The 26,936-nt window shown below is 43.7% G+C and overlaps 1 protein-coding gene across 2 annotated transcripts in view; it reads left to right on the top strand.

Moving 5' to 3' along the window:
- Nucleotides 1–25,113, top strand: part of LOC149352146 (erlin-1-like) — a 29,814-nt gene extending 4,701 nt beyond the window's left edge. For both annotated transcript variants that reach the window (XM_089581302.1, XM_089581301.1), the window contains 7 exons: nt 2,158–2,290; nt 6,993–7,084; nt 11,571–11,660; nt 15,900–15,979; nt 19,828–20,007; nt 23,463–23,508; nt 24,937–25,113. In XM_089581302.1, coding sequence (XP_089437428.1) covers nt 2,158–2,290; nt 6,993–7,084; nt 11,571–11,660; nt 15,900–15,979; nt 19,828–20,007; nt 23,463–23,508; nt 24,937–24,983 — 668 coding nt within the window. In that variant the 3' untranslated portion in view covers nt 24,984–25,113. The remainder of the gene's footprint in view (nt 1–2,157; nt 2,291–6,992; nt 7,085–11,570; nt 11,661–15,899; nt 15,980–19,827; nt 20,008–23,462; nt 23,509–24,936) is intronic.
- Nucleotides 25,114–26,936: the final 1,823 nt, after the last annotated feature.

The raw sequence follows: 26,936 nt of genomic DNA, 5'->3' as shown, positions 1-26,936 counted from the left end.
TTGCAAGCCCTCTTGTAGACTTTCTCTGTGTGGCACCTTGCTTGGAGCCCCGCTGCGGTGGCTCAGTGGTTACGGCGCTCAGCTGCTGACCCGAAAGACGCGGGTTCGATCCCGGCTGCGGCGGTCAAATTTCGATGGAGGCGAAATTCTAGAGGCCCGTGTGTTGTGCGATGTCAGTGCACGTTAAATAACCCCAGGTGGTCGAAATTTTCGGAGCCCTTCACTATGGCGTCCCTCATAGCCTGAGTTGCTTTGGGACGTTAAACCCTAATAAACCAAACCTAAACCAAGCCACCTTGCTTGGAAGTCATATTTGAAAGTATCTGAATTGTTTTTTGTCACTATTGCCATTGTTCCTGCATGGAGCATTGTGTGGTAAAATACAAATGGCATGTATATTCTCAGATGGCAAGAAGCTGAGATGGCAAGGTGTAAGCCTGTTATCTTGCTTCACTAATGAAGCGTGTTTACATTTCGCATATGTTATGTTTAATAATGTCTTTTAGGTCTTTCTTTAAGGCTATTTATGGCTATTTTCAGTGCGCACACAAAACAACTGTGCTAGCTCATGTAGCAGGATGGGCAACCATCGAGCAAAGCAAAGTTTCAACACTCTGCGCAAGGTTCTTAAACTTCTGTCTGTCTTCTAACATTGTAACCAATATCCTGATTGTGTGATAGATGTTTGTGCAATGGAGAAGGGCTCCACTACACAAAATGTATCAAATGTCTCATTGTACCACTGCAATTTAAGTGCTGGAAGTTCATAATAACACTGATGATGTCGACACACTATTGTTAAACCAGTTTATTTTGTCATTGCCTAAGGTGTTTCACAGTAGAAAATCAACAAAAAAAAACACTGAAGGTGTGTGTGGCAGCAAAGCAGAATTGGGGGGTGTAGAAATGTTCATACTGAACAGCTGAATTCTTTTTTCTTTTTGCTTTTGGCTCTTTATTGTCGTTTCCTTTTTGCTACAGATGCCACTGTATGCTCCTTTTTTGTGCTTTTATTATTACTTTTACGCCATTTGAAGATCTTTTGTTTTTATTTTTACGGCCGTCTACTTTCTTTTTCTTGAGAGCTAGTTTTCATTCAAAATCCCTTGGCATCTAGTGTTTAGTGCCCAAATTCATACAAATCTGATAATCAGGCATTGCACTGAGGCACCAATCACTGGTTCAGACTGGCAGTCATAATGTACCGAACTGGTGTCATTCGCTTTGGTGAACAAAACTACGGATCAATCGCTGCACAAGCAAATTGCACTAACACATGGGTAAAATCACCAGTGCTGAAAGTGCACTGGCAATGGCTTCGATTTGGTCATGCTAAGTGACAAGCTTGCTGCATTTAGCTTTGGCCATCTGATGGAAGAGCATTATTCTGAGTGGCTGATGCTTCAACAAGATGTGCATCAACAGCCAAATAACACAGAGTCCTTGGATTTCACACCTGTATAATCCCGATACAAAGATATTTACAAGCTGCAAATGTGGAGCACCACTTGGTAGAATGCAGCACCACATTTTCTGGTTCTGACACTAGAATGCAAGAGTCACAATATATGTAAAATGTGATCAAGTCTCAAACTTCTGCAACAATGCGTATGGTAACATTGGTTGGGCGTATTTAAATGCCTATTATACAACAATGTCCCAGCTTTGTGTTGTGGTTTGCAATTTATTGGTGCTAAAATGCGCAAAACATTGCTGGTGCTGATCGCTGGAGTATTTTCGATTCCTTCGTCACTTCCAGTGGCCAGTAATAACTACCATTGTTTTCAGTTTTGGTTTATGAAGTAACAGTTTTTGTGGGCCATTTCTGACAAAACCACTTGTACTTTGGCATAGTAATTCACACTAAGCATTTTCAGTAGCTGCAATGGCTTGAGTGGTATTTGCATGTCACACGAAATGTCAGTCAAGTGCTCCTTTGATGCGTTGACTAATTTTTTGCTGTTTTTTGTTCTATACACTTGATCAGTCTAGGATAGTTGTATTATTATTCTGAAGAGGATCAAAGCATGAGATTCAAATTCACATTTTTGCAATGGAGCTCAAGGAACCGGAGTTTTCTTATGTTCTTTTTATGACTTTTTTTTCTGGTTATGAACGCTGCTGTTTCTTTGCATGACTTTTCTGCTTTTATTTCAGACCAGATTGACGAGAACCTGAAGACCGCCTTGCAGAGGGACCTGAATGTGATGGCACCTGGCCTGTTTGTGCAAGCAGTGCGAGTGACGAAGCCAAAAATCCCTGAAACCATTCGACGTAACTACGAGATGATGTGAGTTGTGTGCAGAGCCTGGTTGCTCCATGCTCTTTAGGAATTGCGTTCAGGGTAGCTTCTTCCTTGGAGCGACTACTGTCTGGCATTTATCGAAGCACCTGTGCTAGCGTTTTTATTCGTTTTGCATTGTTGTGGGCAATTTTAAGCTTCACAATCTATTGCAGATTGTATGCCTTACCTTTTGCTGTATTGATATTACAAAAAAGTGGTTTATTCAGCTGTCGATATATATTCAGGCTTAACTGTTTTGCTTTGGGCTGAGTCTGAATTACAGGGGATTTACTGCTGCCCGACTGCATGCAACTTTGACAGCACCTTATTTTCAGCATAAAATATTTCTGAGTGCAAAATAATTGAAAGCTTCAAAGTGCTGCGGTTCTGTTCTAAGGTGACCTGTCCTTATGTTAGGAAAGTGCTCACTGTACGCCCATTTTAATAAGGCATGTACAGCCGGCCAAATCTTTAGCTGGCGTGCGTGACTGCCGCATTTTCCGGGCTCCTGCAGTTTATGACGGAGCAAACTTGCGAAAATATCAAATTTAAGCAAAGACACACTAAGTCTGAACTTAATATTGAGCTTTCCGCAAGATTGCTTCATCCCAAAGCGCAGGAGCACAGAAAAAGTGGCCGTCGCGCACGCCAGCTAAAGATTTGGCCGGCTGTAGATTATCATGTGGAAGGTGAATTTCGATTTGAATTACATTCATTTGATGAGTTCAATTTATGTATAGACAAAGACTAAAGCCAGCAGTTTCTCTTCTTCCTGGCCAAAAATTTCAGCTGCCTCAGCCTTGCTTGAAGGGTCTTCTTAGCATTCATCCTGTACCGAGCTCCTTTGGATAACCAAACTTTAGTCTCTTCTCTCATTTGGCCAATGTCCCCTCTCAATCTCATTTGAACTCATGGGTAAACGAGTTACTCACTCTTACGGGTCATGTTCTGTTATGCAAGCCGGGTGAACTGATGCACTCTCAAGGCTGACCAAAGCTGATACTGTTTTGGGGTTTACAATGAAAATCTTTTTATGTACCGGGCAGGAAAGAGTCCTTGCTGGGGCTGAATAGTGGGACACCTCTTTTTCTGTTAATTTTGTGTTAAAAACATTGCAACTATTACCTAGACTGCACATTTCGTGCAGTAAATGATGACAAAAAATGAAACGAAATGGAAGGTTGTTGTTGCATTATCCAACCTTTTCTCAGAGATCTTTCTTTCGCTTTGGTTTAAGCTTACTGTGGCTTAATTAACCACTTAACCTAACATATATGTGATCTCATTAATTAGTTTTGAAGCTTACAGCTCGATTATGATTTCAGGCGTAAGTGAGTAAACTTGTGGTGTAGTCCATTCACTCTTGCAGAAAATAGATAATGTGATAGGTGTTGAATTGTTGCCAGTACTGTACACTTCAATCATTGAATTGATCTTTATAAACTCCAGAGAAGTATGGCGGCCGCACGTGCGCACATACTCGTGTGAGTGCTTAGAACGTTTTTTTTTTAAAATACAGAGATATGTGCTAGATCATATGGCGGAATCGTTAAATGCAGTGTTTTTGTTGCCTTGTGCTTTGTTGTAATGGATTGCTGTAATGTTGACAGTATAGATTTAAGTTGTAGGAGTGGGAAAAGTTTTGTTTTATATTTTCTCTGCTCTGTTCTGTTGCATTTAGACTGTAAAACCATGCAGCCTTTGGCTGTTTTGATTTTTTTGCACTTGGGAAGTCATTCTAGATGAATGAATCACTAGACGGTGATTCATATTGTGCTACAGTTTAGCTAAGGAGTTTGAGTTTCAGTAGGTCATTTTCTGGAAAAGGGATGGATTTTTAAAAGGGAAATATTGTGTTTTGGCATAAGGTTAGAAATAATGAGGCTTCCAGTCTTCTTTGCTGCCTTATGATGATGCTGTGTTGGGTCCCGCGCTCTTTGGATTGTTTTGAAAGGCAAGTTGTGCATTATGAGTTCTGCATTATAGACATGTGCAATCTCTAGAGCTTGCCATACTTTTGTGTGTCCATTTTAAAACACAGTTCATAGTTTTGAAAGCTATGACGCTATCTAGATTTGCATTGGCTGCAGGAAAAAAAAAACTGCCTATATTTTTGGCGTATGCAGAAACGTTCTCTCTTATTTGAGGTTGTAACAGTTCATAAATTTATGGCTGTGCTGTGCACACTGTGCTCTGCTGTGCTCTGCTGTGCTATGCTGTGCTCTGCTGTGCTCTGCTGTGCTATGCTGTGCTATGCTGTGCTATGCTGTGCTATGCTGTGCTGTGCTATGCTGTGCTGTGCTATGCTATGCTATGCTAGGTGGTTAGCTTCTATTGCTATGTTTCGAAAAAAAAACAGTTCACGCTTATTTCTCTTACGAAAGGTCTAGCTTACTATAACCCTCATAATCCGGTCTACAGAGTGAATAAGTATGACTGGAAAAAAAAAATAAAATTGGCAGTGTCCATGACATTTCAGTGGGTCATCATCCCCTCTGAATATTTTAGTATAGTATTTCATTCGAAGACATTTGTGTGCAGCATGGCTGTCCAGGTGTCAGCTGCTAAAAGAAAAAAAATTACCGTGTTCTGTGTCCTGCGGAGAAAAGGCTGTGAAACATAAGTTCGGGACCACATTATTTGTCATTAACTATGTGGCTTATGTGGCTGCGGGTTGCGGCTGCAGGAAGACAAGTGCCTGAGAAGGCATAGTAATGAAACAGAGCCGGTTAAAGCCTTCTTTATCCAAATTGCTGGCCCCAGCTGAGTGATATTTCTGAAAGAGGTAGTCATGCCTTTAAGTATAGTTATTTGTAAACTGACGGCATACTTGACCATTGTAAGAAGCACAATTTTTATGCGAAGCATACTACTTTAGCTACCACTTCAGCCCTTCACCGTGGTTATGCGCCTCCAAATTACGTGACACGATGATGCCACACCATGTGACACGATGACGTCACGACAGTGGAGAAACGGGGGCCCACCTCGCGCCGTCGCTGTGGTTGTGCGCCTCCAAATTACGGGACACGATGATGCCACACCATGTGACACGATGACGTCACGACAGTGGAGAAACGGGGGCCCACCTCGCGCCGTCGCTGTGGTTGTGCGCCTCCAAATTACGCGACACGATGATGCCACACCATGTGACACGATGACGTCACGACAGTGGAGAAACGGGGGCCCACCTCGCGCCGTCGCTGTGGTTGTGCGCCTCCAAATTACGTGACACGATGATGCCACACCATGTGACACGATGACGTCACGACAGTGGAGAAACGGGGGCCCACCTCGCGCCGTCGCTGTGGTTGTGCGCCTCCAAATCACGCGACACGATGATGCCACACCATGTGACACGATGACGTCACGACAGTGAAGAAACGGGGGCCCACCTCGCGCCGTCGCTGTGGTTGTGCGCCTCCAAATTACACGACACGATGATGCCACACCACGTGACACGATGACGTCACGACAGTGGAGAAACGGGGGCTCACCTCGCGCCGTCGCTGTGGTTGTGCGCCTCCAAATTACACGACACGATGATGCCGCACCACGTGACACGATGACGTCACGACAGTGGAGAAATGGGGGCCCACCTCGCGCCGTCGCTGTGGTTGTGCGCCTCCAAATCACGCGACACGATGATGCCACACCATGTGACACGATGACGTCGCGACAGTGGAGAAACAGGGGCCCACCTCTCGCCGTCGCTGTGGTTGTGCGCCTCCAAATTACGCGACACGATGATGCCACACCACGTGACACGATGACGTCACGACAGATCACTGTCACGCGCTGGGAGAGGGAGAACGATGCCATCGCACAGACGCTGGAATGTCCTCGAGCGGCATTCCCGCGCATTTCGAACGCGCGTTCACACTCCGTGTAGGTGAAACGCTCGCTCCACCGGGCAGGCGGACGCGGCTTCCGTGGCAATCCAGGCGCTCACCCAACGCGCGTCTCGGGGTTAGTCGGCGTTCCGCTGTAGCCATGCCGTTGTCTTCCCCCACGACGAAGGCTTCTAGTGGTTGTATTAAAATGACCAAGTATTCAACCAAGGAAAGCCATGTATTACCAAGCCTAGTCATCAATATGCTTCGCATCTGACTAGGCTTAACCTTAGCTAAGCCTCAGCCATTTTTTTTTATTGACACTGTTTTTTAGACTTGCTGGCTCAACTAGGTAATTTCTAATTTATAGTTGGAAGTAGCATTAGCACATGTCTTATGTGTCCTTCTGTGTTCCTGTCACTCACCATTGTTTTCGGTCAAGCACAGTGCATCAGCTAGCTCACCTGAATGTTAATGGCTGACACAGAGAGCCACAGCTCATGTAGCGGATAGCCATCAGATATGAATATGACAGCACTTCAAAGATAAATATGCAGTGTCTGTGAATATCGAGGCTGCGCTAGAGGGAAATAACTGCTTGAGATATATTGGCTTATGTGTTGAAGTGTACTTATTGAGCATTTAATCTGTCCAAGCTCGAAACGTGAAATTTGTGGAGGCCTGATAAAAAATTATACCTTTTGCCATGCTGTTTGATCTTGAATTTATGTATTGCCAATCCTGCTTGCCAGCTCCAGTTTGTGATGATGGTTTTGTGTGTCAGTTTCTTCCGGAAGATTTTCTCATATTGATGTAAATTCATTTGGTACTGGTGAGCATCATATGAAATTCTTTGCATTTTTTCATTGCCATAGGGAAGCTGAAAAGACGAAGTTGCTCATAGCTGAGCAGAAGCAAAAGGTTGTGGAAAAAGATGCTGAAACTGACAGGAAAAAGGCCATTATTGGTGAGTCAAGAAGTTGTGATGGGGCTTTACTCTGCTTGAATGGCAGTGCAGAACTTGAGGGTTGCCACCAAAGCCTGGAGCCTTCGGTGCTAATGGGTAGGGAAGGCGTTGCTGTTTGGGGCTATTGCAGTGTTGACTTTTGTGTCTCATGAGAAGGCAGATGGAACATGAGCTTCGGCGTGCATTTCTTGTTCTTGCAGCTTTTCATTTGGTTTGTGCGCTACTTGCACTGCTTGGATTTATTAAGCAGTAGCGCTAAGCAGTGTTTCAGCACTTCCCTTTAACATGTAGAGTTTTGAGCATTAGCTTCTTGTCCAAATGCGCTTGCCCATTAGCTGTATTTAACTTTTCTCTTGCAACGTGTGGCTTCACTATCTGTGTTTCTAAGACATGGTGAGAGGCTACAGCTTGTGAGGGGAAAAGTATGTTTTGTTTCAGCATAAGCTTGCAGAGTATAAACAGCTACCGGCATTAAGTCTGCAGTATCATTGTTGATAATTTGGCTCATAGGTGGGTTCTTTGTCTCATGCTGGTGTGCAAGCACTGAGAATATTTTTTTGTTTGCAGGATATGTAAAGCTTCTGCAGGAATCAGTGATAGCTTTTGCGAGCCTGTTGTGTCGATTGCAGGTTAAACAGTTGCTGCTGTCATTCCTAATTTTAATGTATGCTACGGATGCCTATTCAAAGTGCACGTCATTGTCTTTCCTGCTGCTTGAAACAAGTTGCTCGGCGCACCCTTTCTAGCTTATGAATATAGCTTAAAAAGTAGGAATTTGCATTTACTTACCTAAATCTGCTGTTTTAAATTGGCTTGCCAATCTTGACGTCACACACAAGAGTATACTTATTGCTCAGTTCAGAGCCAAAGTGCATTTTAGTATTCTTCTGCCTGTGCTAGAGTCTCTTGCACAAATCAGCTGTTTATTTCTCACACTTTTGTTGATTGTAGGTAGTTATTTTAGCATGGGCTTCTTGGGATTACCTCACTTCTAAATATAAGTAATGCACTTAAAGCACTAACTTGGTGTAAAAGATAAAATGCCATGCAAGGGTGGGTTTTTCATTGTGCAGAAGTATTGAAAAGTGGGCAAGTTTGTGCAAGTTCATTTTACAGTGAAGGACAGTGCAACACATTCAAGCACAAAAAAAAAGGGAGCTGTACTCTCAGGAGTGATTTTTCTACTGAGTGTACACTTTCATTGCCTTCGTTCCCTTCTGTCTATGTCGAGTTATACTGCCCTTCCTTTTAAGATTTGTCACATGAAGAAAAGGTAGCTCGAATAACAGTACTTGCACAAATATAGCGAGTCTTTTTCCCTCGGATCGTCTGTTCAAGAACGCGTAATGGTGTGTGTCTGAACCAAGGTACGAATTAACACGGTTTGTTTTTTGCTACTCTTCAAGATGGCTACAGCACCCTTCACCACATGACTCGTGAGCTCCTAGGAGAGCCGCTTTTTTTAAGGACCTTGAGGCGCTCAGAGGCAGAAGAGTTGATTGGAGTTGGGAAAGGAAGGACGGGGACCGGTGCGGGCATTGGGCAGCACAAAATACGAAACAGCAGTGGCACACTGTGGATGGCAGCCGCTGCTGCATGGGCGTCTTTGTGAAGTGTTGTCTATCAGATAATATTGACTTATCTGTTTGTTCGGTATTTTTGCATGCTGTCTATTTTTTTTTTCTTCTTTTGCCTGAGTCTTCGGCTGTATTTAACTTGAATAGTTGGGATCATTAAAGTCATGATCTATATATATTTTCCGTTTTCGCGAGGTCTCAAGCTCCCCCCTTGCATTATATTCGGAAAGATCCTCTAAATTATATTCATGGTTGTGTTATATTTCTTTGAATAGGGTAACTTGTTGGTATGTATAAAGTTATTCATAAACATGAAATGTGCTGCGGTGGCTGTGTCGTTATGGTGTTCGGCTGCTGACTAGAAAGGCGCGGGTTCGATCCATGCCGCGGCAGTCGCATTTTGATGGAGGCGAAATGCTAGAGGCCCGTGTACTGTGCAATGCCAGTGCCCATTGAAGAATGTCAGATGTTCGAAATTATCCAGAGCCCTCCACTACGGCATCCTTCATAGCCTGAGCCACTTTGGTACATTAAACTATTTAAAACATAAGACCAAACAAACATGAAATGCTGTTCTTGCACAAATAATTTTATCACTGTAGTTTATTATTTACTTCTTTTATTTACAATACCTGTAGCGCCCGAAAGCATTATTGCAGGGGGGAAAAGATACATACTGTTTGCATGAGGCTGATGTAAGGAAAAGAAGACGAGAAGACAAGTTGTAGTTTATCTCATGTTCTTTTGTATAGCAAATTTGAATTGCCTTTAAAGGGGCACTGAAGAGGAATCTGAACTCGTCTTTTTGCCGCGGGAACTCGATCTACACGTTCCCAGCATTCTTAGAAACTTCGATTTATTGCCCTGTGTGGCCGATTTTTCTAGTTAAATCGGATTAAAGTCCAGCTCATGCCTTTTTTTTTTAATTCCCCGCATACGGTGGGAGGAGTCGACCAACGCATGGAGTGCCCTTCAGGCAGTCGTGTGGCGACTTTGCTTTTGCTTTTATTTTGTTTCTTTTAGGTTTCCGTGAATAAATAGGTACAATCAGAGACTTCATAGCTGCAAATTAGGCCCACGGAAATAAAAATACGCGCGCGGACTCTTTGGGTTCGCCGATCACTACGTATCACTCCGCCGATGGCAGAGCGGCAAGCCGCCACGGGACTGGGTGAAAGGTTGGTCGACTCCTCCCACCGTTTGCGGGGCATTCAACCAAAAAAAGGCGTGAGCCCGGTGTTAACTTGATTTAAATTAGGGAAATCGGCCGCACAGGGCAATAATTTGAAGTTTCCAAGAACGCTCGGAACGTTTAGATCGAGTTCCAGCGGTAAAAATACCAGTTCAGATTCCTCTTCAGTGCACGCCTTTAATCAAGATGCCTATTTTGTTTTCTTTTTCTTACTAATGCTTTAAATCAACATTGCATACTTTATCAGCCCGTAACATCTAGTACTAGTGTGTTGTTTTATGCTTTCAGGTGCATTCCTCTGCCACTTCAACAAAACACATTATATATTGCTACCGCTCTCTATACTGTAGTGTTTGAGCTACATTCACAGTGCCCTAAATTATCGTCAGTTTTAGAGAGTAATTGCAGCTATCCTGTCACATCTGGTTTCTTTGTGAATAAAAATAGCTTACAGAAAATTTTAATGTGGAGCCTCATGCTAGGACAAGTATATTGAGGTTTGTGGACGGTTGACAACTTCATGAAGGAAGCTCCTTACTGAACTAAAAGCCTAATGGTTTGGAGTGCTTAAACTGCAGTGTACAAACGAGCATTGTCATATGTGAGCTTGTAAATACTATTACACTGTGGCTGTCTTATTTTGAATGCCTTGTGGCTTGGCTAGTTCAAAGTTTTGAGCTTGAATGTCAGTTCAGTTTGTTATATCATTTTGCCTCTGATTTTATGTTCTGCTTGTAACATGCCCAAAATTGTTCAGTGTTCATGTGTTACAGTTTTTTGTAGTGTCAGTTCCTGTACCTGTGGACACGATAGTATGCAAACATTGAGTTGTATTCTTGATGTTCTGTAAACCTACAGCTTAGTCTCGTTCTTTGACCAAAAATGTATGGAAAAACTTTGGCTCAGGCATGGTTCGATTGTCTAACTACCATTTTTCTGCCTCAGTTTTGGGTGTGCAAGTTAAAGGATTACGATTTGAATTTGCATACAGGTCTGTTTAGTAAAATATTGTTGGTAGCTTGATTGAACTTTGAGTTTGGCTTCCTTTGGGTCTTGACAGAGCACAGTTGAATGATCCCATCGGACAATATTCGGCATTGTGTGACTAAGTCATGTTGCCAGTGAAGGGGATCAGGGATCAGTGTGAAATTCTGGGAACTGATCTCTGTAAAGTAGAGTTTGCTTATTCTCACTCCTTAACTAACCAGTTAACCAAAAACAAAGAGGACAGGTATGTCGCTGCCTATCTGTATTTCTCTTGCGTGTCCTTTGTGTTGAGTGTGCTAGATTGTTTCCAATATGTATTGGAGTGAACCCTCCTTTATTTGAGCTCACTTAATTGGAGCTTCTGGTTTATTTGAATCGATGCTTTGGCCTTGGCAACATCAAGTACATTAAAAAACTCCCCTTAATTTGAACTCTGCTTAACTTAAACAAATTTTTGGTCCCATTCAAGTTCAAGTTATATTAATAGTTGACAGCACATGGAAGGATACTCCAGTGTGTAGTTTTTAGGAACAGAATTGCTGGAATCACAGCTGATGTAAGAGAATCTGCCTATGTTTTACAGTGAAAACAATGCTCCTTTTAATACATTATTTTAGGGTGGCTGTGTTTTTCATTACTTGAAATGCAAAATTATTTACTCTTTCTTTTGGAGCCAGAGAAGGTGGTTATGGTTGGTGAGAAGTGCTAACCAAGCCTCTTTTTGTCACAGATGCTGAAAAGGTTGCTCAGGTGGCTAAGATTCAGTACCAGCAGAGGATCTTGGAGCAAGAATCCCTGAAGAAGATGTCATATATCGAAGGTGAGGTGTTGAGCATTTTTTTTTTCAATCCTTCCTTCCTGGGTTTGGTTAGCCACATGCCTCACAGTTGCTTTTGACAGTACAATCACAACCACTATGATGGTAGTCTGCTTTGTACCAGCTGAGCAGGACCAGTATAGCTTTTCTGATGTAATGGCCACCTGCTTGTCAGTGAGAGTACAAGAAGCGTACAGGAAGCGTTGGCCGCTTCTGTGTTCTTGCGCTCGAACGCATCGCTGAGTAATATCGTCGCCAGCCCTATCGCAGTAACCTTCACCGTCCACCCTGCCCATGTGACCTCACAACCTTGCGCTAACCTTGCACTGTGTGCAGTTGCATTGTGGATGTGTTGCAAGTTGTTGACGCGCATTTTGTGGTAGCGTCCTTTGTTCTGAGCTGGTACTGTGCAAAGCGTAAAACTGTTGTTGCATCAGTGTGTGTGCAAACGGTCGGCACTATGCCGAAACCCACTTGACCGAAGTATCGCGTACTGACAGTGAAAGAAAAGTTGGCCGTTATTCGTTCCATTGAAAATGGAACAACGCAGAGTGCACTAGCGCGTGCGTGGAACTTGGCCTTAATAACAGTCTGCGGCATCTGGAATGCTTGGGAGAAGCTGAAAAGCGGTGCTGAACCGAATATGAGGAGGTGCTTTTCCCGACGTGGAAAAAATTTTGGTGCTGTGACTTAAGAAAGCTAGATCAGAGAACCTGCTGGTCACCGGGCCCCTTCTTGTTGAAAAAGCGCAATCGTTTGGCGGCCCAGCTGAACTGTGAAGATTTTTCTTGCAATAACGGTTGATTGTCTAGGTTTCTAGGTTCAAAGCACACTACAATATAAGTTTGAGAGTGGGGTGCGGCGAGGCAGCACTTGCAGACAAGGAGAGTGCCAAAGAATGGCAGAGTGGGCTACTCCAACGACAGTTCACCAACTACATATGTTTATTCGTAAGAAATTTACTGTGCCTGAGTTTTTGTTTCAGATCGTGAGTAATGGCAAATTTGTACCAGTCGGTTAAGCTGTACTACGGGATAGCGCATACTTTTCCCGCGTCTCCGCCAACTGCGTATTAACGGGGTTTCACTGTAGTTGGCTTTGGTGCCTTATCTCAAAGGTTCCTTGCCAGCTTTAAATTGAGCGCGACCGAGCACGATGGGAATGCTGTTCGACAACCGCCGAGTACGCTTTTTGCTATCGCTGCCATCGAGTCATTCAGTCCTTTTTGGGTGCAGGTCATCCCATTAAACAGTTTCTTTTGGAAGCCCTTTTCGCTATCTCCTGACTGCCGGACTGCCATCACCACTAAGTGACTGTATTGAGCTGTGTCTCATAAGATAGGAGGGAGCCACTCTGTGCGTACCTTTCTGAAGAGCACAATCTCAAGTTTTGTTTCTACTTTCATGCTTTTTGCACACTCGGAGCAGGGATGAGTGCTTATAGACAAAGGAGAGGCAGTCATTTTTCCATTAGTGTAGCACTGGCAGCAGGAAATGTGTGACGTGGTTGCCACTTCACACTTACAGCATGCAGACACCAGAAGTAAAATCAGTAATGACATATAGTGTAGATGAGGGGGATTTTGTAAGGGAATATTTGTTATAGCATGCAGACGCCAGAAGTAAAATCAGTAATGAGATAAATTATAGATGAGGGGGATTTGGTAAGGAAATACAGTAGCCGACCGATATTTCGGACTCCAATAATTCAGACTAGCGCAATATTTCGGACTTCGCTGAGGAACCGTCGCGCACCTCATAGGAATGTGTACATTTTCACGACCGATATTTCGGACTTTGTGGAGTCTAAAAGTTCGAATTTTCGGACTAAAAAAGGCGCCAACAATATTGTGATGATAGTTTTTCAACCGAAAGTTCGTTATTTCGGCCTAATATAGACGCGAGCGGGCATCGCTGTCACAACCAAACCGTTTGCCACCACCGCGAGAGGCGCCATCTTGGATTTAAACGGAATCGGACTGGCTTGGATAGGCTTGGCTATTTGTTCTCCACTGTTGCTATTCGAGATGAGATGCTCTCCACTGCCATCGAGATGTCCTACAAAGGGCGCGCGGTGTGGGGGGGGGTCGGAGGCGCCCGCTTCCGCTCGCGTCTTCCCGTGGGTTACCCATGGGTTAGCTCGGTCTTTGCGAACGTCATTACCTCATGCAAACTGACTGTTCGTGCATCGAGTGCATTCATTCGCCGCAAGGCCGCGGCCGCATCGCACTATCTGGTATCATGATGTGATAGGGTGCGGACATGAAGAAAGCACGTCTATGACTCAGACAGAGTCTAATATTATCGCATGTAGGCCGAACATGGGGAGCGATGATTTTCGCAATTTTGAAAGCTGTTTTTTCGCAGCATTGTTTATTTTTTTAAGTTCACGGATTTTTCGGACTGTTCGATTATTCGGACCATTTTCCGGGTCCTGCCAAGTCCGAAAAATCGGTCGGCGACGGTATTTGTTATGTGCTCCAAAAAATATTTTCATGAATCGTCCATGTTACCCGCAGTCAACCGTTCGTGTATTACAGCTTTTAGGCTTTTACTATGTCAATTGATCTGTTGTCATGTTGAAGGACATTTGTTTAATGGGAAGTAATGATGTCTGTGATCCCTGCGTTTCTGAAAAGCCTGTTGCTTTGTTAAAAGAGCATTTTGCCCAATTGAATGTCACATGCAAGGCAAACTACAATTTCCTGCTGCTCTTGCTAGGCTACAAACTAGCCTTGGACAAATCTTTTCAATTACACTCTCGGACTGATTTTTTAAAAATCTCTCTGTTGCATGCTGTTGTCTTAAACAATACAACACCGTTGCAGAAACCTATTGGTCGCTTGTTCCTGTGAAAAGCCAGTGAAGTTTGTATCGCTGCAGTTCATGTGAACCAATGTGCACAAATAGGATGGCTTCTGTTAACAAGCCCCTTCTTCACACTATACGGCAAGCTACCTGCTGCAGTCACTTTGTGGCTTCGGCATTCAGCATTCCATCCCACGGTCATAGGATGGAATCCTGGCCATTTCGATGGAGGCAAAATGCAAAAATGCCCATGTGTTGTACAATGTGAGAGCACATTAAATAACTCCATGTGGTTGAAATTAATCAGGAGCCCTCCACTATGGCATCTCCGACAGCCCACCTGCAGCTTCAGGACATCAAACCCTACATACCACTATATGGCAAACTAACCAGTGATCCCCAAACTTAGCTTGTCAGAAAATTCAGCCTAACGAAGTTTATTTTGAAGGGAGTCCACTGTACGCTCAGGTGAGTGGGTACAGCGAATGGCTTGTCTAGCATTTGCCTAGCATATTAGCATTTGTTGAGCATATTAACAAATAAATGCCACTTTTGTTTTACTTGCAATTTTTTTGCTGTAGTATGGAAAGTGCACTTACTACGAACTTCGAATACAATGAACAAAATGTGCACGACCATCAGGTTCATTATAAGTGGACTCAACTGTACCAACTAGCCCAACAGAAAACGATTCTCAGTTTAATTGTCATTTCCTAGTTTTGCTCTTGTGCTTCATGAAAGGAGGACTCTAGAATTGTGAATTGTTGGGTCTAACATCCTGAAGAAACACATGGGCTCTGAGGGATGCCGTATAGGAGGGCTCCGGATTATAATTGAGACCACCGAATTACGGAAGGATCACAATCTCAAAACAATCGCAAAACGGTCATAACGCCCCATTCCTATTGGTCAGCATGGACTGGAGGACATATTGAACAATAGTAGAGGGGCTAATTGATCCGTTCGGGATAGGTTTGTGATTTGATTGTTCTGTAATTCAGCCCCTGGGGTTCTTTGATTTGTGCTGATGTTACAGAGCACACGGGTGCCTTTTGCCTTTTTTCTCCATCGAAAAGCAGCCACTGCAGCGAGGATTGAACCTGGGTTCTCCAGCTCAGTAGCTGAGCACCCTAACCACCGAGCAGAACGGGGCCTGTAGATGAAACGAAGTGCATACATCAGGATGTCAGAAATGAGTACAAAAAAGAAATACACAAACTAAGAGCAGTGGAAATCAACAGAACAATGCCTTTTATCTAATCGATCGCTTCTTGTAACGTGTTCCTTTGCAATAAATTATAAGACATAATGAGTTTCTATAAAGGTGAACTTCTATGGTTAATGTCTTCTTTCAATATTTCTGCTTTTTTTTTTTACAAGAAAATAATTGTTTGCTTTACCTGACTTATCTTGCACTTTCTCCTGTCTTCTCCAGATGAAATGCATTTCTCTCGAGAAAAGATGAAAGCAGATGGAGAGTTCTACTCAAAGCAGAAGCTGGCAGAAGCGAATAAGGTAACCCTCAGTTTACTCTCTATTTTTTATCTGGTCTATTTTGTGCAGCTGCTTGCAGCTTTGATCCCTTGCAACGGGTATTACATTCCATGCAATACATTGCGCATGGTGTTGCAGCTAGCTTCTCATATTCAAGTGCATTTAACTGCTTCCTTGTTAAACTCGCTTTTTCATGGGTACAAGTAGGCCACTTTGGAAGGTAAACAGCATCTGAGGACCCGCATGAATGCGGTGTTGAAATGGCTTCTGTGTATACATAGTGCCACACATTGCATTCATCATCATGACAATAGCCTCTCCCAGGGGTCTCCAATTAGCTCTGTCCTACACCAGCCACGGGAGTCTTCTCCTAGCAGATCTTCTAATCTTATTTCCTCACTTGGCTTTCAGTAAACTCTGACTTGAGTGAACGACAAGAGACCTTGAAAAAAGCTCGCATGAGTGGAAGTTTCCTGAAATTAATATTTGCAACAAAATAGCACAGAGTGCACCATACGCGAAATGGCAAAACTGTTGAGTTAGTCACGCACCGAAATGTGTACAGGTGAGGACATAAGTAAACGGAGCACGCGTCCAATGTGGAAACTGTATTCCTAGCTGGGTGCCAAGGAAACTGAAATGCACAGCACGCATAGGCAAGCCTCGTGCAGGTGGGACTCTCGCACTGCTCCACATGCCTTGGATATTTGCCCGTTGCGAAGGAGGCACTTTTTGAAAGACTGCGCTGACGGTTCAGGCAGCGCTGTTCGTGGCAGCAATCACACCGATTCATCCTAAGCAGCTGCTGTCGTGATGTCTGCATGTTTGAAACTTCTGTAGCCGCCAGGACTGTGCAGTGTCACGCTGGTGGACAAGCATGCACGAAACGCCTGTGCATTGCTGTCAACTATAGCATCTAACACTTACGGAAAAGTGGGATCGCCCACCTTGTGCAGCTATACCCCGTCTCACAAGTAGTTTGCAGCACTGTGGAAGGTAGAGCTGCCTCGTCATGTTAGAGCCAAGGAAGGCTACAAAATGGTCCTTCACATATTTTAATGGTATAACTATATTTCATGCAATTAATGTAGTAATTGGAGAGGTTCTTTAGACATCCGTTTTTAAAGCACAGTGATGGTTAAATTAACAGGGAAAGCCTGCACATACACAGCTCTGTGGAGTAATGCTGTGAAGAAGTGATACGGTGCCTTTCACAAACATGTCATCTGCGAAGTTGGTCATGCCTCCTGTGTGCCGTCCGTCAAAAGTGGACTGTTTTCCCTAGCAGGCGACGCAGTTAGCCTTGAACATGCTAGAATCAGTTCGCATTGAGTGTGCAGAAGCAGCACAAGCATGAATTCGCTGATCCAGAGGACAGCAGAACTTACCGAGGTGCTTGGTTCATCTTTTTTTTTCTTTTTAGACTTAATTCTGCAAACCCTATTTTACAACAAAGCATTTTTCTTTTTAGACTGAATTCTCCAACCCCTATTTTACAACAAGCATACCCATGAAGACCAAATTTATCGTGCTGCAGAAGATATTTTATATTACTCTTACATAATAGTGCTAGGTGAAAAAAGCCTATCAGAATTTTAACACAAATGATTACATGGCAAGAAAAGTTATTGAATGTTGTTGTGAACAAGTGAGAGTGGCTGATGTGTTGGGAGCAGATGTGCTCTTCTGCGTGTCACAATTCCTTCCAACTCTGGAAAGCGGCATTTATATTAAACACTTTTGGCTGGTATAGGCACTGCTTGCTGGGGAAAGATTTTGGAGGTTGTTTTTGAAGTGATGTGACCTAATAATGTACTATTTGAAATGAAATGAACAGGATCGTCTGCTTTCCTGTTCCCATGCGATGCTGACCAACCAAGCATGGGCGTTTGGAATGAGCCTCAGCCTTTGTGTCTTAGTTGTGCAGCAGTGTGAACAGCATATTACAGGCAGGCGGAAATTTGGTCACAGCAGCTGCTGTAGTTTGACTGCTCATTCGTGTGCAACTGTAGGTGCTGGAAAGGAAGCAAGGCGCTAAGTGCACTGCTCGGCACTGTACGAGGTGCAGTTGTGTGGGTTAACTTCGTGAGCCCTTGCAGTTTTTGTTTCTGTCGAACTTTTTTCTTTTCTTGACCCGTGCTGCTCAAATGTGAAAGTTTGAAGACCCTAATGCACAAAGTATTGCATAGGGTGAGGATGGTCATTTTGAAAGCAATATGGGAGTGCATGTGTGCAGCAGCTCCCCCTGCTCTGCTGTGACATGCTGTGGTGAGAGCTAGAAGCTGCACTTGCTCCACATCCATATGGGCCACATTCAAATTCTGTCGCAGGGATTGAAAACAATATGACTACGTTGGGAGCACTAGCATCGGTCGAATTTCTTTACGAGCAAGTTCGCACCCAGTTGCTAACTTTGTTCAGGGTTCTTGACTAATTAACACGTCCATTAGTGCTGCAGTTTGTTTCAGATCCAGCAGCATGGCGTACCCTGGCTGATTTCATCAGTAGATTTCAATGGCTGCCAACTTGTTGTTTTGTTGGGTTAGGCCGTGTACATCGAATACAGGCCTGGCAGGTGGCTCAGTAATCAGGGCGCTCGGCTGCTGAGCTGGAGGACCTGGGTTCAGTCCTGGCCACGGCGGCCATGTTTCGTTGAGATGAAGCGTATAAGGTGCTCGTGAGCTGGGTGGTGTCTGGGCAAATTTAAGAACTCCAGGTGGTTCAAATTAATTCGGAGTCCTCCACTACGGCATCCCTCATAGTCCGTATGTCACTGCTTGACATTAAAGCCCTGAATTTACAATTCACGTCCACAGTACATACGCTTACTGGCATGGCATGGCGAAAATGCATAGCCAGTCAGTGAATGGGGATAGTGTTGAAAAAGTGCTGTTGGGCTGAAGGTATCAGTTTTGGTTTCATTTCATTCATTTGTTTTTCATAATTATGTGTAGCAGGCCAAGGAAAAAGTGAAGGGGGGAAGCTTTTCTTCTGCATGGAAATACTAGTACCAAAATTAGAGGCATTACTTTTGTGGTTGACCCTCGCATGTCTTACCTTAACACGTTCACTGCGTCATGGGCCATTGGTGGGTCCCATCGTGTATTCCTGCTGTGCGGTACAAAAACTGAGTGGTGCTATGAAGCTGTGGGACAGCTCAGGTTTTTCAGAGCCTGCGAAAAACGCTAATCCCACGTTGCTGTTGCCATCTTTCATTGGTTACAATAAGTCGATTTCTCCGGAGACTCACTGGTGGGTGACGCTGCACGCAAAAAAAAAAAAAAAATCTAAGGGTGGCCCACCGGTGAGCCCCGACAGACTGAAATTAGTGCCCCGAAAATCGCTGCTGCAGTGAACGTGTTAAAAACAAGCATGTCCATAAAGTGGCTTAGTTATAATTCTGCAAATCTTGTGCTTCTGTGGGGCAACTTTTGCTGCTGGAGCATCTTGAGTATTTCAGTTTGTACCTGCTTTCTTTTTTTATTTTAATGCGCCAGTACTGAAACCACCAATCTCAGATGTTTGTCTGAAGCCTCTGGCTGATGGCAGCCTGCCCATCGGGTTGTGGGCAACCTCCGCCAGCAGGCTTTATGGCCAGCTATGCAGAAAACTTTGTGGCAGAACTCTGTGTGGCTGCGACTGGGTTTCGAACTCACGGTGGCGCATGTAGATCAGCTTCGCTGGCCCCTGCATTCGATCACTGTGTTATCGCTGCAGCTGTGCTTTGTATGTCATCTTCTTGATCAACTTCCACCTGTATGCCATGGTTCCAGAACACACCCCTACACATTGCCTTTAAACCAAGCCTCGAACCGAAACTGAAACTGAAGTGAAAACTGAAATGCGAGCGCGTTTTTTTTTTCTTGCAGCTGCTCTTAACACCAGAATTTTTGGAACTCAAGCGCTATGAAGCCATTGCTGCTAATAACAAGGTCTATTTTGGCAAGGACATTCCAAGCATGTTCATCAATCATTGCTCAGAGCAGTCCCAATCAGATGCAGGCACTCTGCAGAGCATCACTTCTTCACTTGGGGGCAAAGAATCAAAGGTAAGTTGCAGTGGTGATATATATCGGGCATGTTCATGTGGCTTTCAGCCTATGCTTTTTCAGAGGAACAGTGCTTACCTGTCCAAAATCCCTAGGTGATGAATTTTTGCCTTCTGTGTTGCGCTTTTATGCTGCTCAAGTGGGTGCGCACTGGAATAAAAAGTTAACTCTCTCTCAGTTTTGCTTATTTAAAGGGGATAGTACTTGAAGGTACGAATTTGGAGTTGGTATGGATGTTATCATTAACACACATGCTGCTTGTATTGTGCCCATCAGCTGATCATTATCATATGTGCAACGTGGCATACATCAAGCTGATGAACTTAGGTGTCACCGTCATGTATGGAGTGTGTGCTAAGTGCTTCATTTCATTCAGTACAGATTAATTTGAAAGTTCAATAAACGTACGGGGTAATTAATTAATATTCACAGATTTGCCGCAACAAGGCCTGGCCAGGTAACCCAACCTGAAAAGTGGTGTTCTGTAACTTTGATATCATTTTTATTGAAGAGTATGAAACACCTAGAATATTCCACATTATCTAGGGCTGCAAACACCCATTCTTCGAAGCAAAGGGCTAGCACAGCTAACTGTGCATGACTAGTTACTGTAGTTAGGAGGTTTCAGTGAGCGTCTCCTTCCGTTGGACTGTGCTATTTCATGAACTCTTTAGGAGCATGCTGAGTCAGGCATAGGGAATTTTTCTGAAACAAAAAAAGAACCAAGAGTGCAATGCAAATTTTGCTTTTCTGTGTGGGCAGCGGTTCATGGAAATTAAATGCATGAATGATCATGCCTGTTAAAGGAAAAAAAATTATTAAAACTTAAATGACTCTATTTAGGGCACGCATCTGTACTGAGAAAGTGAAAGGAAGCTAAATTTTTTAAGTGTTCTATTCTATTTTTATCATTGCGTGACCCCCATGTACCTACTTAACCTCCCCACTCCAGCGATATAGGTATTCTGAATTAATTAGTACCGTATTTACTCGCATAATAGGCGCACTTTTTTTTTTTTTTTCAAAAAATCTGGCTTAAAGTTCGGGGTATGTCTATTGCGCGGGGTAACATGTTCGGAAATTTTTGGACTCGCAAAATTGAACATACCGCATAAACGCACCTGTGTACGGGCCGCACCCTGTTTTCCTGAATAAAATATTAAAAAAAAAGATCCGTGTAGGGGCCCCACCAAACCTTCCACAACCCACGCGGGAATAGCCTTCGAAAGGCACGCTCCGGGGCCTCTGAGATCGGCTCCGGCTGCAAGCAACGCGCGCTTGATCACGGAGGCCTCGCGCGCACAGGAGCTTCCAGGTGCCACCCCGGATGGCGCCAGAGACCAAGGTCATCATCATCATCAACTTTTTTTTCCACCGCGAGCTTTCGCTATCCATATCGGCATCAGCATCACCAGCTGCAGTTTTTTGAGGCTGTCAAAGGCCCGGGATCTGTTTTAGCGTGTTGTTAGTTCATCGTAGTTGTGGCTTTCGTGTGCTGCCGCCGAGCGTTGCGATTTTAGCATGACGGCCAAGCACCTTAATGGCTACACGGCTGGGAGTTTGCTGTCGAACACGGCAAGTGTGTGGCAGGCCGGAAGTTCGACGTGGCCGAGAAGTGTGGCAGTTGTGACTGCAGCGTACCTAAATTTTCGTATGTGACTCCTAGTGGCAAGGTTTTCGTGGGGCCTAAGTCGGGAAGGTTTCCGGTTGGAGATGAAGCTTTCCAAACAGACGTTAAAGGGAGCATCCCTGGTAACTGTGTACAGCTGTTCCATGCTATTTCATTGTACGTGGTGTGGGTCCGCAGCAGCTGCGACGGCAGTAGCACTAGTGAGGACTAGTGGTCAGTTCAGGTCAGTTAGCAAAAGTTTGTTAAAATAAAGAGTCGGGGGCTGGGGGGGGGGAGGAGCCGTCTGTTTGCAATCGTGTAACTACAGTATTGATCACTGTGCCAAGTTCGGACTGCACCTTTTATGCGCGGAAATAAAAAAATTTAGTTCTTCGTGACTAAACTGGTGGTGCACTTATTATGCGCGTAAATACAGCATTTTGAAGCACTTTAGTGAGCAACCTTCCTCTTGGTGGTATTCGTGACCAAGTTTGCCTGTGGCAGCTAACTCTGTATGGAAAAGCACAGATTTTGGTACAAACGCTCCATCAGTATGACAATGTTGGTAATTGTGTAGGAAGTCTGCATGACAGTGTGGGGAAGCTGATGCAGTATCTTCTTGCTGTCAGCTAGCTAAACCAGTGTTTCATTCAAACTGATCATGCCATATGCTTCACTTTATTGTGCTGCATTGCTGAAGAAGCTTAGAGCATATGCTTGGGCTAACCATTGCACCAATTCAGTTGCACTTTCTTGCTGTATGTAGAAAAAGAGCTACTCTGGAAAAGTTTTGAAGGGAGCAAAGTCTTGCGTGGCAAAGCCACTCTTAAAGTAGCCATGCACAGTGCCTGGACAAATGAATTTGATTGAAAAGGTTTAGGTGCTAACAGTGATCTGTAGAGGGATACCAGTTGAATCCCTTTAACATGCTAGGGCCTCCGATTGCATGCTGCTTATCTCGTCATCAGGGAAAGCATACGTTTCTTAATTGTGCCCGCTCGAGACACAGAGGGCATATATCAGTATTTCTGCATAGCCTAGATTGTGTCCTGAAAGGGACTGGAACGGTGGTTTTATGCGCTGTGTATTTCCTTCAAAAACTGTGAAGACTAGTGTCTCTTAGCCATTTTCGGTGCATTTTGCATGAGCCCCTCCTCTCCTGCGTTTATTTCTTGGATGTTTTTATTTATTGTGCTGTCATGTACAAAAACTCACTGTTGACAGCCTAAAAAAAAAAAAAATTGGTGCATTTTTCACTCTCTAAATTTTGTATTATTTTGCACGCTGTTTTGTACTTCTTGGCATTTTGTGACTGTGGATGCATTTTCTGTTCTCCGGAAAAGTGTTTCAAAATATGCTGTTTCTTTCCCTGCCTCAGTGACACCACAGTATTGCTTCGCGAAGTGAATCGAAACAGCATGTTTTCTGCTGAGCATACTGCTTTTAGCTTTGTTTCCGAAACCTTATGAGCCCACCTTGAGTCATGTTCATAACTTTTTTTTTTTTCAGTATCAATTTTGCTTCTCATTGTCGTAAATTTACAAATCATATTATGCTTGACATTAACAGATGGCCATTAAAGCTGTACTTCAAAAGATGAAAGCACTTAGTATCAATGAAAGTTGTGGATGGTTGAGTTTCGGTTATTTACTTTATTTTAAAGGACCTCGTATATTTTTTGATTACATTCATGTGTTACATATTTATTGCTGCATTAATATATTTCTTAGGTGCCGCATGCACGGAAAGCTAAAAAACTAGCTTGCCCATGTTATTGGCCATTGACATGCTATTTATCAGACCAACTTGAGGTGCTTAAAAAATAGCTTCTCTGTTCCTTGTGCAGGTGTCTGAACATGGCAAGCCAATGAAAAAGCTAGTCGTCGACCAAGGTAATGTAGAAATGTTGTTTGTACTCAAAGGTGTGTTGAAATTATTGTATAATGAATGCTGACACTAGCCATGGGCACTTTAAAGGGACACTGAGGAGAAATTGAAGCTAGCTTGTATCGACAGAATACCAGCTCCTGATTACAAAAACGCCACTCATACTGACAACAAAGCTCTTATAACGTAGAAAAGAGCAAGAACCAAAATGCAGGTATCACCGCCACTGGCCAAACTCGCAAGTACAAGCGTGATGACGTCATAGGACAAAACAGTGTTGCTAGAACCAATGGTTCTAGCAACACTACGACACGAGAAGCCACGAATCACTGAGGCGCAGCCAATGCGCGCGAAAATGTCCTTGACGTCGCCAGACGGCGCCACGTACTCGGCAGCTACGCGTGCGCCTGCAGCATCGGGACTAATCAGCGCCTGCTCACCGGCGGTAGGCGGGCTCCCGGTATTCCGCTAACGGTAACGAGGTCCACGGTATGCTAAAGGTGTCTATTTGCGAGAACTTCGTTGACGACTTCGAGAACGGGATCCACCGTAACGCTGGCAAAACGCCGGTGCAAATGTAAACGAAGCGACGCTAGCGGCGGCCGCAATAGCCGATAGATGCCTTCAACGTGCGGCCGGCGGTAGCGTTCTTTTCAGCTGCTGCTAGGCTGCACTGTTGGCCGCCAGAAATCACGGAGTCTGCGTTACGTCATGTACGTGTCATGTTTCACGTCACTTAGTCCTGTGTTGTCATAAGAGAATCCCAAGTTTGGATCAGAGCGGCAGGAAAAACTTTTCAACTTCGAATCCAAATTTCTTAGAAATAAATGCATCTTTCGCTGCCGGCCAAGTGGCAACAAAGCCATGAAATGCCGAACTATCGGATTTTGCTATAAAAAAAATATTATTAGAGCTCTCCTCACGGTCCCTTTAAGAAATGCATTGCAGGTTTTTGGAGCAGTGTGTATCTGCAAAATCAGCATGGGTTTTTTTGAAAGTTTTGTCTCATTTTTTCATGAAAATTTATCGCATGAAAAAATTTATATCAAAATATGGCTGGCTTTTATGTTTGTGGTAGTCAGGTGAGCTTTTTTTACTTTGAGAGAAAGAAACCACCTCAAGTAGAAAAATGTACTAAAATAAGTCTGTTTGGAGGAGAAATTCTAGAGGCCCGTGTACTGTGCGATGTCAGTGCACGTTAAAGAACCCCAGGTGGTCAAAATTTCCAGAGCCCTCCACTACGGCGTCTCTCATAGCCTTAGACGCTTTGGGACGTTAAACCCCATAAACCAAACCAAACTAAAATAAGTCTGCTTGATTTGCTTCTGTGGTGCTGTTGCCTGTGAAAAGAATGCAGCGCATGGTTGCAGGCTAGTGTGACCAGCCATACAATTTTCTGGTAAAAACTTGGGGCCTACTGCGACTCTTTGCAGGCAGTACTGGTGCAAAGTTCTACGAGGAAGCCCGGCCAGGCTACTAATTGCCATTGGTTTCTGTTTGCCAGCGCTCAAGAATGGACCATAATGACAGCACTGGAGTGCTCTGGCAGACCTGTGTGTGTTCACATTGTTTCTATCATGTTAATAAACCATTGCTATATTTGCACTCTGGTAAGTGGTGGAATCAGTGCTCTCACAATTGACTGCTGTCTGCTGGCACCATCTATTGGTTGCTTGAGGTGTACAGCTTTGCAGGTATCATGTGAAGCTGAAATATTGAGTGGGTGTTCCATCCTAGCAGATGTGAAGAAGGGTATTGTTCAGAAAGCAGTTTTGAATGGCTTGAGATTTACACGGGATGTACATATGCGTCTGCTCACAACTTGCATTTCACAAGAAAGAGGAGGGTAAGCTTTAAATGTCTCGGAAGTATGGAGAGGTCAGCCAGAAGAACGTGTCTCTGGCCCTCTATTCTGTGCTAAGGGAAGGGAGGAGAAAATGGCTTAACAGTTGCAAGAGGGGAGATCTGATATTGTGGCGTGTTGAGCTGGGCCTGCAACGTCTTCGTTTGTGTGCACTGTATCGTAGACATTTCAGCAAAATAATAAAAAGATGCATGTTTTCGTTAGGCTGAATTCTGGATCTGGAACAGTGCATCAAGCAGTCTTTACTGGTGTTGTCCTGGAACTTGCAGTTTTTAATTATGTGTACAGGTTTACAAGAGTATGCTTTGGATGAGTGAAACAATTTCCAAATAAAGTTTCTTTGATTGCAGAAAAAGCAGAAGGTGATTCTCATGGCAAAAAAATCAGCTATTGGAACAGTTTAATAGAACCTAAGAAATCGGATATTTTGGGGGTTAGGTGTGTAACAAATGCAGTTGGCTTCTCAGTATTTGATGCTACCTTGCCCTATCTCTCTAACTTTTTAATTCCCAGCATTGCTGTGGTATAGCAGCTGAAATATTTTTCCTTGCATACTACCCCAGCTTTGATCTTTCTGTTGCCATCTGTTGTAAAACAAAACCCTTTAACTTCGCAACATCAAAAAACAGACTGCTGCGTTCATTTCTTTCTGTTAAAAAGACTCGCTGCACGAGGCTTCTTGTCTAGCTGCTGCAGGTTGACAACACAGGTGAGCGACAAGTGATGTTTAGAATGATAGCAGGGTATTGTGCGGCCATAAATATTTCAGTTGCCTCAGAAGAAAACAAAGAAACTGAATGTTGCATCTACTCAGCCCAGTAATGGCATGTGAATATAAGATTAAGGAGAATGACGAACTCCTTACTGTGCAGTTGCAAATCAAGCTAATTTTTTTCTGAGACCTTATTCATGTTTGTGTGCTATCGTGTTGATGTGCAATATATGAGTAATTAGAATATATATATATATATATATATATATATATATATAGCACAAAAAAATAAACGTACTTGGTTGCTAGAGGTAAAATGCGAAATTGAGAAACACTTCATTTAGGTAAACATTTATTGCGAGTCGACGTTTCGGACAGAGCCTGTCCTTTTTGAAGACTGAAGGTACATGGTTTTTGCTTCTCTTCTTAAGATGCCAACCCCTGTCAAGCCCATACCAACCCCTTAAGAAGAGAAGCAAGAACCATGTACCTTCAGTCTTGGAAAAGGACAGGCTCTGTCCGAAACGTCGACTCGCAATAAATGTTTATCTAAATGAAACGTTTCTCAATTGCGCATTTTACCTCTAGCAACCAAGTATGTTCATCTTTCTGTGCTATATATATATATATATATATATATATAGTATACACACACATGCACGTACGCACACACACACATTGACAGTGCCTGCCCATGTAAAGTCTTGCACATGAAACGACGAACCATTCGTGGCTGGCAAAAAAAAATCAGCTGATCATGCCCAGTTACCAATGCTCTGAAGGAACGTTGCTGCTTGTCTTTCACTTTTAACTAATTTTCTCGCTTATCCAAGCTCTGTTCTTGCTAAAAATAGCAT

This window comes from Amblyomma mixtum, chromosome 3, assembly GCF_055824585.1.
Source record: "Amblyomma mixtum isolate Tamu chromosome 3, ASM5582458v1, whole genome shotgun sequence".
In the NCBI taxonomy this organism is placed as follows: domain Eukaryota; kingdom Metazoa; phylum Arthropoda; class Arachnida; order Ixodida; family Ixodidae; genus Amblyomma; species Amblyomma mixtum.
Note: the sequence above shows the minus strand (reverse complement) of the source record. Positions and strands in the feature narration are given on the sequence as shown.